This window comes from Gobius niger, assembly GCF_951799975.1.
Source record: "Gobius niger genome assembly, chromosome: 1".
NCBI classification, from domain to species: domain Eukaryota; kingdom Metazoa; phylum Chordata; class Actinopteri; order Gobiiformes; family Gobiidae; genus Gobius; species Gobius niger.
In genome coordinates, this window is record NC_136852.1 from 63,986,315 (window position 1) to 63,998,701 (window position 12,387).

At 43.6% G+C, this 12,387-nt stretch overlaps 1 protein-coding gene across 2 annotated transcripts in view; it reads left to right on the forward strand.

Annotated features, from left to right (window-relative positions):
* The first annotated feature begins 4,197 nt into the window (after window positions 1-4,197).
* kremen1 (kringle containing transmembrane protein 1) overlaps window positions 4,198-12,387 on the forward strand; it is a 73,826-nt gene continuing 65,636 nt past the window's right edge. Inside the window, exon 1 of one of the 2 annotated variants that reach the window (XM_079571963.1) lies at window positions 4,198-4,634. In XM_079571963.1, the coding sequence (XP_079428089.1) occupies window positions 4,556-4,634 (79 nt within the window). In that variant the 5' untranslated portion in view covers window positions 4,198-4,555. The remainder of the gene's footprint in view (window positions 4,635-12,387) is intronic. The other variant, XM_079571964.1, reaches the window with a different exon arrangement.

The following is a 12,387-nucleotide window of genomic DNA, read 5'->3' on the forward strand; positions in this document are numbered from 1 at the left end:
TATCCTTCATGCAATGTTGATTCATTCACAATTCTGTCAAACAAAAACTAACAAACTACAAGTTTATTTGCGTCTTACCCAAAGATACAACTGGGCTGAAAGATTTGGAAGCTTCACAAAGACTAACTTAGCTGTAAAAAAAACAAAACATTTTAAGTTCATAAAGAGTTGGCAGTATTTGAGGTGAACGGATAAAACATTTACAGTTTCAGTTGGGAATGTGATTTCAAAGTCACTTCAGACAACAACCAGATGCTGTGTTGACTAAGCACATTGACTCAGTATGTGCCCCATAGGAGTGCGTCACTGTGCCAGCCTTTTTTGTTTTTAATTATTGTATAATGAGGCAGGCGATGGTGGGGATTACAGAGACAGTGACGGAGAACGATTCTGACAGCAAACAGCGACTCAATGGTGCTTTCAAAGACTCGCGATGACTTATGAATAATAGACGGATTTCTAAAATAAGTATTTCGAGATGAGAGGAACAGAGAGAAACAATGTGACTTTGGCTTTTGTGCCTCGTCTCCTGGCTTAAAGGTTGTCTACTCGCTCATGTTAGCTTTTTTTTTTTTTTTTACTTGATTTGTTTGTCAAACTGGGTAACCCAAAAACTAAGGTTTTAGTGAAATACAACAAACACATACATTGTTTAAAATGAGATAGATATATAGAAATAAAAAAAAATAGAGTAAATGCTTTGAATACAGTTGTGTATGATAATGTTTTTGTGATCAACTTCGCCTTCCATACTCCCCTGGCACAGTGAAGCAATTTTTGAAGGAAACAAAAGCTAATAATACCAGCTATTAGAGAGGCACGCTTTGTTGTGGATGTAATTTGAGTTTTGAACTGATCAGAACAAGTCCAGTGAATCTGATTATATATATATATGAAAAAAAGCTTCTCCCGGTGCCACACTATTCCCTGTCCAGAAGTGGGTGTGGTTTACCAGGCTAGAGCAGGAGAGAGGTGGCTCTTGTGCGTAGGATTTTTTTTCTGTTCAATAAAAACATATAACACATAACTTAACTATAAAAACTTTAAAAAATATATACTATAAGGGCATGCATAAAGAAGATTATAATAAAATATGATAAAGACAACAACAATTTGACATAGAACAACAGCGTGCGTGTATTGACAGATGTGCAGGTGCATTGAGTGTTAGATATGACACATATGAGTGTAGACATACCCCCATAGTGCAATAGTGTAGTGCAAAAGGCTGGAACAGGTTATTTTGTTCATGAGTCTGATGCAGAGTCATTGGGTCTTGTGTCTTGAATCTGATGGCGGGAGGGAAAAAAATTGTTCTTGTGGTGGGCGGTACGGGTCTGAGTGGACCGTAGCCTCCTGCCTGAGGGAAGAGGGGTAAATAGTCTGTGTCCCGGGTGAGAAGGGTCAGCTGTGATCCGACCCACACGCCTCCGGGTCCTGGAGAGATGGGAGCTTACAGACATTCACCTTCTCAGCAGCACGCACAACACGCTGCAGTTGATGCTGGTCCCGGTCTGTAGCGTTGGGGTACCACACGGTGATGGAGGAGGCGAGGATGGACTCGATGATGGCCGTGTAACTGCACCAGCATCTTGGTCGGCAGCTTAAGTTTCCTGAGCTGCCTCAAGAAGAACATCCTCTGCTGGTCCTTCTTGATGAGGGAGCTGATGGCTTTATGCATCGGTTTACCGTGGTGTAAATTCTTCTAAAATTCTGTTTGTATTCAGTAATTCAGTTATGAGCATGAATGAAATAAACTCACACTTACATCAGACATGTGTCACCTGTGATGACATCAGCAGGTACGTTATGACAGGGTTTTAAGCCTAAAAAGGGAATTAAGCAGAATACAGGCCCTTTCATAATCTTTGCACGAGGAGTGGTCTTGTCCAGGGATTCTCAAAGTGGGGGTCGGGAAACACCTTGGGGTCACAAGATGATTTTAATACAATGTTTTCTAAATGTAACTATAAAGAAAGGACAAGATCACGGATACAAGCGGCCGAAATGAGTTTCCTTCGCAGGGTGGCTGGGCGCACCCTTCGAGATCGGGTGAGGAGCTCAGTTACCCGGGAGGAGCTCTGAGTAGAGTCGCTGCTCCTTCACGTCGAAAGGAGCCAGCTGAGGTGGCTCGGGGATCTGTTTTGGATGCCTCCTGGTCGCCTCCCGCGGGAGGTGTTCCAGGCATGTCCTAGTGGGACAAGGCCTCGTGGAAGGCCCAGGACACGGTGGTGGGACTATGTCTCCGAGCTGGCCTGGTGTCGCCTCGGGGTCCCCCCAGAACAGCTGGAGGAGGTGTGTGTGGATCGGGAAGTCTGGGCATCTCTGCTGAGACTGCAGCTCCCGCGACCCGGCCCCGGATAAAGCGGAAGAAAATGGATGGATGGATGGATGTATTTTTGATTGGAAACAGTATAATTGAGTGAAATTAAGCCGAAAGAGGAAACAATAGCAGAAAAACAGACAATAGTAAACCAGATGTGTTTTGCACCTGACATTATTATAAATGCTAATTACGTTTTTTACAGTGAGGGGTCCCAGGTTTAGACACTGCCAAAGCCTTAAAATGGTCCCCAAGTTATTCCACTTTTGGACATTACATAGCGGATGAATAAATGCATGTTCCGCTATGATAAATTACAACCACTCACTCTATTGAAATCCAAGGAGAAAAGCCAGTGAGGCACAGAGCAGTTTGACCACAAAGAAGAAAAATGGCACATTAGGATTCAGGGCCAGGCATTTGTGTTTACCCCGAATTGAGCAAGGGCATGACACACTCTTGGCTCCTGAATCAGTGAATTTCAAGGCCAACTTCTAATTCAACTATGCATAACTTTTCATTCCTTGACGGTCGAGCCAGAGATTCCTGATATTCCTTTGATGTATTTGTCCAGTGCAACTCATACATGGAGAAGTATTACAGTAACTCTAGACCAGGAGGAATGTGGCCAGGCAGCATGTATGGACAAGCCCAGCACGTACTCACACACTCTCAGGTAAAAAGGACAAAACACTCATAGACTACAATGGTTTTACTGTGTCTGAGGGCAAAAGGTCATACATACGAGTAATTATGTCACGGAAATGCCTGTACTTACAAGTAGTAGTAGTTGTTAAATGCCTAAAACGTTGAGGTTTTCCTTTGTTTAAGTTGGTTTAGTAATTTTTTTTTAGACTTACCACAGCATTTCCATCACCTGAACAGCCCATTGCAATCTGTGATCTGCGTTTATGCTCCCTCAAAAACAGATTGATGAATTAAAACGAATGGGGGTGTGGACCCAAGTTGTACTAATGTGTATGGACCCAGAATGAGTAGCTTGAATGGCACATCAACATGCAGGCCACCGGTCCAAAAAAAAAAAAGACATTACGTACACGGCCAAAAATTCTCTCCACACAAATGACAACAAATAGTGCTGCTATACCAACGCAGTAAATATGCGGCCTCATAAAGAGACACTTCTGCCTAAGAAAGTGCAGTGCAGTTCAGAGACTTCCTCTTCCAAAAAGCTTCCACGCCTTAGACCACATTTAGGCCCACATTACAGTGACGGACACTGGTCATGCCGGATGACTTTCCCAGTGCTGCTGTAGTGTACACCACCTCATAACCAAGTCCCTGCTGTTTTTTTCCTAACAATGATGAGGTCATTCTTGTTTTTTGGATTTTTAATTATAGGGGCTTGGGAAGTTTTGACATTTCCTCTGCTGCTGCGATCCATTAGAGGGCGCTGTTTCACACAGGGGGCGGTCAGGTGTTGAGTTAGCTGTTTTTATGAATTGAATCATAATGTGTAGCTACTTGAAGGGCAGAAATATGATTAACGTATACTGTGGAATGAGCAGCCTCCTGTCAGGCGCTATGGTTGTCACAACAGTTTGATGTCTCCATTAATGTGTTGCCTGTAATTGGCCTTGCAATAAAAGCTGCTTGATGAGAGACTTGATGAATGAATAGGTATGAATGTAACAAGTGGCCTTATAGCTGCTTGATGGGCCATTTTCTCTCTGTCAACTGTGCATGGAATCAAAAGTTCACGCTTTGATATATAATCCATTTCACACGGTAACCTGCGTGTTATAAAGCACCAAAAGCAATCTCAACTTTGTGCGTAACTCACTTTTGAACCTGCTGTTTCTTGTGGCCTGAGCTCAGCCAATTCTCTCTCCCTCCTCAAATATCTCCTCCTCCTCCTCCTCCGCGGTTCACACTGGCAGCGCCGCTTCCTCGCTTGTTGCAGGTTGAATCGGTCGCCCCTGTTTCCTGTCACATGGCTTCGAAATCGGATCCCCGCGTTCTACTATCTGCGCTCGCCGCCGCTGTGGTGTCAGTCGACCTGTAGTAGTAGTAGTAGCAGCAGCTCCGAGACGTGCCTTGAACTTTTACTTGGACTTGTAACGTAGGAGTGGAGGAAGCGAAGTCACGAAGTCCCCGAGCCCTGCGTGCCCTGCGTGTGCGTCAGGCTCGAGTCCAGCCGGTGTGTGTGTGCGTTGCGCGCATCTCTCCACCTGAGGATCTCAACCTTGCGCCGTATCGCCTCATCTCATCATGGATCCCTGGACGGTCACCTCCGCGCTCCTCCTGGCTGGGTTCATCTCTTCAGCGGCTTTCAGTCATTTCGACACGGGTAAGTCGAAACTTTTCTGTCATCCCTTTCCCTGGTGACAGTGGCGTTTTCTGTCCGTGGCGTCTTTTACGCACAGTTCTCAACACTTTATGCGCAAAACAACCAAGATCCGCAACTTAGATCAAGGTTAGCCCTGGCAGCATTACATGTTATTATTCTGTTACATTAGTTCGTGTTGTCGTAATAAATGAAGAAGTAGAATGCGCTTTTTTTTAACTGCAATCGGCTCCAGTTTTTCTTGCAGACATTGTCATAGAGTTACTTTTTAGATGTATTACACATATTAGGAGTCCAAGGGTTTGTTTTAATGGGTAAACATTTTGCGTTACATTTGGATAGGATAATAGGATAGTAATTAAGTAAATATATTATGCCTTTATACACATGTAACCTGTTTATCTAAAGTATTTTGCATGCTCGTCCATTTGTAGTAGGTGATGGCCCTTTCAGACACGTTTCTCCCTGAAGTCAACCTAAACCTCCACCCAGACGTTTGATTTCTGATATGGATTGACATCGGCTCCGAGTTCAGCCTGACTCCGCAGATACAGCCCGCTTTTTTACGCGTGCGTGCAAGAGTTGTAACCTTCCCTTCCTGTGTTGAGTCCCAAAACGTGGATGTCTAATAACGACAACCGCACAAACCGAGCCTCTTCTCGCTGTAATTTGCGCCGCCGTTTCATGTCAAAAGCACCAAATCCGTACGCTTTCCTTTTTAATTTTTTTGTCTCTTAATTATAGCCCCGCATTCTCAAATTAGAGGGTCTAGCATCTGGGCTCGTACGTAACTGTTCCCATGTGTACCTATGTATTAACGAAGTATTTAAAGCGATGGTGTTCCCCCTCGTAACGCTGGGGACGAAGTTTGTGTTTGGAAGTCAGCTGTGCCATATGCAGCCTACAGTAAAACATTTATGTGGGCAGCATATGGGGGGGGGGGGGGGGGGGGGGGGGGGGGGGGGGGGGGTACAGGCCGATTTCACGCTTTGCTTTACGCACATATAGGCTAATGTGTGCGCTGTAGAGGTCAATGGAGGTCAAACACATCGACCTGGTCTTGAGCTTACAGCTGTTAGGTCACCTGTTACAGATTGAGGTTTAAAGCTCGGAGGAAATGATGCCAGAGAGTTGAACATTGAACAGTCCCTCGGCACCAAACGACAGAAATATGAGGCTTGACAACATGATGCGCTACCAAAAAAAGTACCTAAGGGAACATCGCGTCCGCCAGATTCTTAAGTGTCTTGGTGTCGTTATTAGAGAGCTCGATTTGGACAAGTGCAGTCTCGCATTCTTAAACACTGCAGTTTCCCCCCATCCTGATCCTACTTCTGTGTTAATGCCATGTGTCCAGCAGCAGCAGCAGCAGCAGCAGCAGCAGCGCGTTTTCTTGGTGACAGCGGCTCTTCAGATACTTCTCTTAGGGTGTTCTCAGCGACCTGGGAGGTTACTGCACTGAATCAAGTGGAATTGTCTTAAGTGATGCGATGCTCAGATGATAATCAGGGACTTACGCATAGACACACAGCCACTGCCAGTGTGTGCCTTTGTATTTAGAGAACAGCAGCAGATGTGGTAAGACTGGATTATTATTATTATTATTTCATTGTATAAGGCAGCGTTAGGAGAGGCATTGTTGCAGGCACATATTCATCTTACACCTATAGGGCTGGGCAATTAATCGGAACTGAATCGAAATCGCAATCTATGCCTCGGTCAATCTCAATAATCGTCATGGGACTTTATAATTGTCAGATCGGTTAGTTGGTTTGATAGTTGGTTTTTGGTTAGTAAATGAAACTGTAGGAAAGCATCGAATGGAAAATTGTAACTGATCAATATAGACCATTGACCTGTTAGGATAAGGTTTGCAGGTGGAAGCAGAGGGATTGTTAAGGTGGCGTGGAGGGTGTATCACATGAAGAAGCCCAAGTAAAGTACCACCAGCCTACGCGAACCACAGCCCTAGCCCATAGCCATTTAGGCCCTAAATTTCTGGGATTGGCTCCAACTAACTACTGTCATAATTAAGGAATAAAATGAAGACATTTCCGTAACAGAAACATCACCATGAACACTTTGCACGATTTTTTTTGCCATTCTGTTTTCCTTAAACATTGTGAATCCTTGTTTCTGCTCAAAGGATTAGCTTTTATTAGCTTTTTTTTTAAGGATTCACTTTGAGAGTGCAAATGTAACAGCATCGAAAGACTGGATTCAGCCTGTTAACAATCATCACAGTGCTGCTCAGTGCTTCAATGCTGAAAGGAGGTTCATCCTACACATTCACACATCTCCAGACAGTCCACTGTTGCTCCCTTTGCAGCGGCGCTCACACAAACATACGTGAGAGCAGGAGCACTTTGCTGTCAGACCTGTCACTGTGATCTGTAATTGAGTTTCTCCATAAGCCGCCAAAAGATGCAACTGATAGCGCCGATGCCCAACGCAAGAATGAGCCTGTTAATGTGAGAGATTAGTTTGTTCTTTCCGATCACAGCTTGTTCTATTGGAGGAGGATTTGAAGGAATAATTGTTTATTTGACTCAAAAGTACAACCTGTTGACATTTAAACACCCTTCGAGGCGAGGGCTTCAGCTTTCATGGTTGTATTTCTGACATTTGCATATATCATACATGTTTTATTTTGTTAAAAAGAAAAAGCAGACATTTGTGGATTGCTATTTGGTGTTGTTTACATAGCTGTGACAGTACTGCTCCCTGAAAGTTGTGAAACATGCCTAGAAACTCATCTCTGTGAAGAATTGGGACGTTGGAAATGAACTGATATTTATTTGATAGCCCAGCATTATATTGTAATTAACCCTATAGCTTGTGATGGTGTTGAGATTCATGCATTGTTTTAAAAATAGGATCAAGAGTGGTTATTTGAAAAAACAAAAAGGAATTAAATCGTTAAAGCAGTGCTAAGTTACTCATGCCACTAGAGGCCATAAGCACCACTGCAGGTGTCGTAGCATGTTGCAGTTTTTTACTCATTAATTGTCCGTGAGAGTAAATTCTACGCTGACAGAAAAGACAAAGGAGAGAGATATTGTACATCCAATTGCACAAGGGAGATCATTTTTTTCAGTCAAACTTGGCTGTAAATACTTTTCCCTTTATCCTGCTAGCTTCTTCTTGATGATTCCATTAGTGTGTATTGGGGCAGGGAAAGTGTTGTTTTTTTCTGGCCAGAGACCCCCCAATCATCCCATCAACACTTATATTACCCCCAGAGGGACAACGAAAAGCATTTATTAAGGTAAACAAGTTACTTAGTACTGCTTTAATTGTCTTTCAATGCAATCTTCACTCTAAGTTTCTCTCTCAATTGTAGTTCAAGCAACTTAAAAGCAAAGCTTAGATTTTCTTCTATTCACACACTCGTTTGAAGGGCGAGTTATGACATTTACGACATCTGATCTTATCTGATCTCACCAGACAAAGTTAAAGCAAATCCAATGTTTTGAAGAAAATCACTGAATAAAGAAAACCTATGACGCTAATATAGTGAATCTTGGGTCGACCAACAACCTCTGGAGGTTCCCCTTGGGCTTTCCATTCATCCAGCGTCTTCGTCAAGTCCCTACTTAAACCAGACATGCGTGAAATAACTTGTAAGGCCACATAGAGTGATGAGCCGTGGCTGATCTGTGCTGGAGTTATCTCATCAAACCAACAGGCCGCAGGTAAAGGCAGTACGATTGTTTCCAGCCTGTAGTGGAGATGTTTAAACTTTAACTGTTTTGCTGCTCTTCCTTGAGCCACTGCAGGCTCAGAATGGATCAACATTATTGGATGACTGGCAGCTGTGTTGTGATGTAGTTCAACTAGACTGCGTTTTTGAGATTTTTGACCTAAGTGGCAAAGAGCTAGGCTGAACAACAAAAAGTGCACAGATTATTTCAATAGTAATCGCTCCTACAACAATCCTAGAGAACCTTGTAGTGGTAGCCATAGTTTTACAAGTATTTCTTCGCATATGGATTTTTGCACCTCTCCTCCCCTGAGCTGAGCTGGTATGGCAGTGCAGTGGGCATCTGGTCTGGACTCTGTCAGATCTATTCACGCGTAGGCGTTGGATGCAGCTCAAGCGGTCCCCAGTAGCGCACAGACGTGCAGAGAAGGTTGGCTGCTGCTGGACCATCTGGCTTGACCTGTGTGATTGATAGTGAGGGTATCTGCCCTGCATGGCTTGTGTTATGCGCAGATGTGGCCAGTTCAAGCTACAGGTGCGTTTCTCAAGCTGTAAATAAGCTTTGCCATCATTTCATCATCAAGTCATTTACAGTTTTTATGTAGAAAATATTCATACAGCTTAGATAAGTAAAGCCTGGTAATTCTCATACGGTGGTGGGTGTTTACCAACTTTACCCCATGAACAGAGAGCTTGAAGTAATGCAGGTCATATTGTTTCTTAAATATTCATCCCTAATTCAACAATTGAACAAAATACACAAATCAAATCTTGTTCTTTAACTCTGAACTGACATTTCAAAACAATACTAAATATAACAGATTTACAACCACTGAGGAGGAGCATGCAGCATTATTGAGCCATAAAATCACCAGATGACATTTTCCCTTGTTTGCTCATTGAAATTCTGTCAATGACTAATTAATTAAGTGGCTATAAATTCTGCATCTGAATGCTGTTTGCGCCGGAGGAAAGTTCAAAATGTGAGGCAGCTGGGGCCATCTGGAAACTGCATAAACACCAGCAGCCTTGCGCCGGGTTTTAAAGTGTCCACAGAGCAGCGTCTCTCCCGGAGCATCCCCGATCTCATACCTCTGTGCACATAAGGTAACCATAGCCTGAGTCCTCCACACATCATCCCCTGCTCCTAACTTACAAATGCAATCCATACACCGGCTCTACAGATGTGGTCAGCCGGTAATCCAGAAAACTGCACTAGCCACATTTCCACTACTCTCAGGCTCTCACGGAATAAATGGTATTCTCCATCTTGCGGAAACTAAGCTTGTTTGCAAAATAGTGCTTTTTTTTTTCTCATTTTGTATTGAAATTCCAATTTTATTATGTTATCAATGTTATTTGGAATGGTTTTTCAAGCCTTATGGAATGATAGCAACATCTCCAGCCCTTTGGGAAAGAGCAGTAGAGCCTTTTTTGCGGGAGTGATGTTGACAGAGCGCTGGTGTGAGAACAGACAGCGGCTTCTTGAAGACTTTAGCATAAGGGCCTTTGGTGCGCGGCTAAACCATGTCCTTTCAGCTCCAGGGGTGTAGGGCATTATGGGAGATGTGTGCGCAGGGTCTGGCCCTCAGATGTGGCTCTTGTGGTGCTCCTTGTTTAAGAGATGGCGCTAGAAGTATTTCAAGATCTGGTGAGCTTCTGTGCAGTGCTGCTAGTGGCTCCAGAATCAGCTGACCTAATATTATATGTGAGGAATTTGTTATTTTGTTGTTATAGGATTCACAATTTGCTGTAAAAGTGTTTTCCTCAAATATGTGACAACTGAGTCACTTTGCAAAAATAAGCAGGTGCTCATTTCTTGTGCCTAATCCTTGTAAAAAAAATAAAAAAAATAATAGTTTATCTATGTCTACTTGTGTCCATGCATGATCGGTTGTGCACAAGCCTAAATGTACATTTCGTCATTAATTTTTTGTAGGATTTCCCAGGAGGTTGTGTATTAGTCAGAAAACGCGAAACCCTTTTAAGTGGGTCGCGAGACTTACCCAGGAAAACATTTCGTTCAATATTTATCAGCTGAAAAAAGCATACAAACATTACCAGGGTCTGTAAAAATGACTGTTATTTGGTTTGTTCAGCAATAATTTGTAAGAAGAATACAGTTTTTACTTTATGTCTAACAAAATCAATTCAGTTTTGGGTCCTGGCATGTCATCTTGGTAATGATGGGTTCCGGCACCATACCAGTCGAGAACCAGTCGAGTTATGGGGATTCTGTACCTTTCGAGATACAAGTGATGTATATTATTCTATTTATATATGAAAAAATAGTACATTTAAAAAGATTTGATCAGTGTCGGTGTCAGTGAATGTAAATCTGGTTAATCTCATTTCAGTTTTGCAGCCATACTACATTGCCAAAAGTGTGTGATTAAGTGGGAACGGTAGGAGTGGGTGATGGCGCCGATTGGCAGCCTTATTGTCTCAAATGGTAAATGGACTCAACTTATACAGCGCTTTTCTACCTTCATCAGGCTCACAGTGCTTTACAGGAAAGCATTCTCTCATTAATTAAAACACTGGAGGCAAGTAGGGTGACAGTGCGCATTTGCTGTACCAACTACGCCACTGTCACCCTCAAGTTGAAGTGCCAAACTCAGAAGAACTTTTAGAAGTAGACGTTTTGGAAGCCCCTCCTGGAAGCGCCACCTTAACGTGGTGGAGGGGTTTGAGCGCCCGAATGATCCTGGGAGCACTGTTGTCGGGGGCTTCGTGCCCCTGGTAGGGTCTCCCATGGCAAACAGGTCCCAGGTGACGGGTCAGACAAAGAGCGGTTCAGAAACCCCCTATGAGAGACCAACAGGACCGGTTAGAATCGTGAGGCCATCTTTCTGTGGACCAACCACCTGCAGGAGGTGGCCTTATGGAGCCCATAAGGGGCTGGTGCAAGGTGATTTGGGCAGCTCCAACAGCTGCCCTGACGACCCAGAAACGGAAAAGTGGAAGAAAATCGATGGATGGATGGATGGATGGACATTTTGGAAGCAGATGTTTGGATACAGTATTTAGTACTTTGCAGATGTGGATAAACTTTTAAACATCAGTAGTCCTATTTTGATGAAAGGCAGATGTATCTGAGAGGCTGGAGGTTCCTGTACCTGTTTCGCCTCATCGTTGGCCTCTTGATTGAAGTTGTAATTTCTTCCAATAGAAATAGGGGATGGTGGCACCAGGGCATTTTTTTAACAGATATTAGTCCTTTAATGTGTTGATGTTTTTAAGACTGATAAACAAAAGGGTTTTTTGTCCTTTTCTGAGGATTCAGTGGGACTTGGTGGGTTGGCACTTTTGGTTTCCTCCTCCTAGGAGGGGCCTGCTTCTTTTATGAGACCACTCTGGCTTGGGTTTAGTGTCACATTCTGACCACAAGAGCAATGAAAAAGCTTCTGTGAATAGAAGCAAAACGTCCTAAACTCAACCAAACTCAGTCCAGTCAGTGATTTAAGCTTCACTACGATTCTCCTGCAAAGACTTTAACCAACATGTTGAGACTTGTAACAGTTAATCATCAGTTTATTTTACATTGAACTTTTTTTACGGCTTCCTCTCTGATTTAAGTTTAAACCATTTTGTTTCACAAACATCATTAAATCACAACGCTGCCTTCTAATCCATCCGTGCATGTTTACTTCCTGTTGACCTGGTGCATGGTAAGGTCAGCGCCACGGTAACGCCTTTGCCCGTGCCGTGTGTGCCAGGGACATGCGCTGCCCACAAAGCCACAAAACCACAAACCAGATTCAGAAAGAGAGCTAGTTATTATAAACATAATCATGCTTATTACCACGCCACTGTGAAGCTGGCCCTGTCGTGTTCAAAGGCTCGCATTTGTCAGATCAAAGCACCTCCGCTTGTGTCATTCACTGCTCCTCTTTTCCCCCAAAAAACTCTGTCAAACTCTTTCATTTTTCGCTCACCTTGTGCAAATCACCACCTGCGTCAGTGGTTGGTTATTACCCAGCATGCAAAGCAGTCATGCAGCTTGAACGCGAGGCTGTGAAATGGTGGCGCGGGGCTTTAGCTGACCTGATG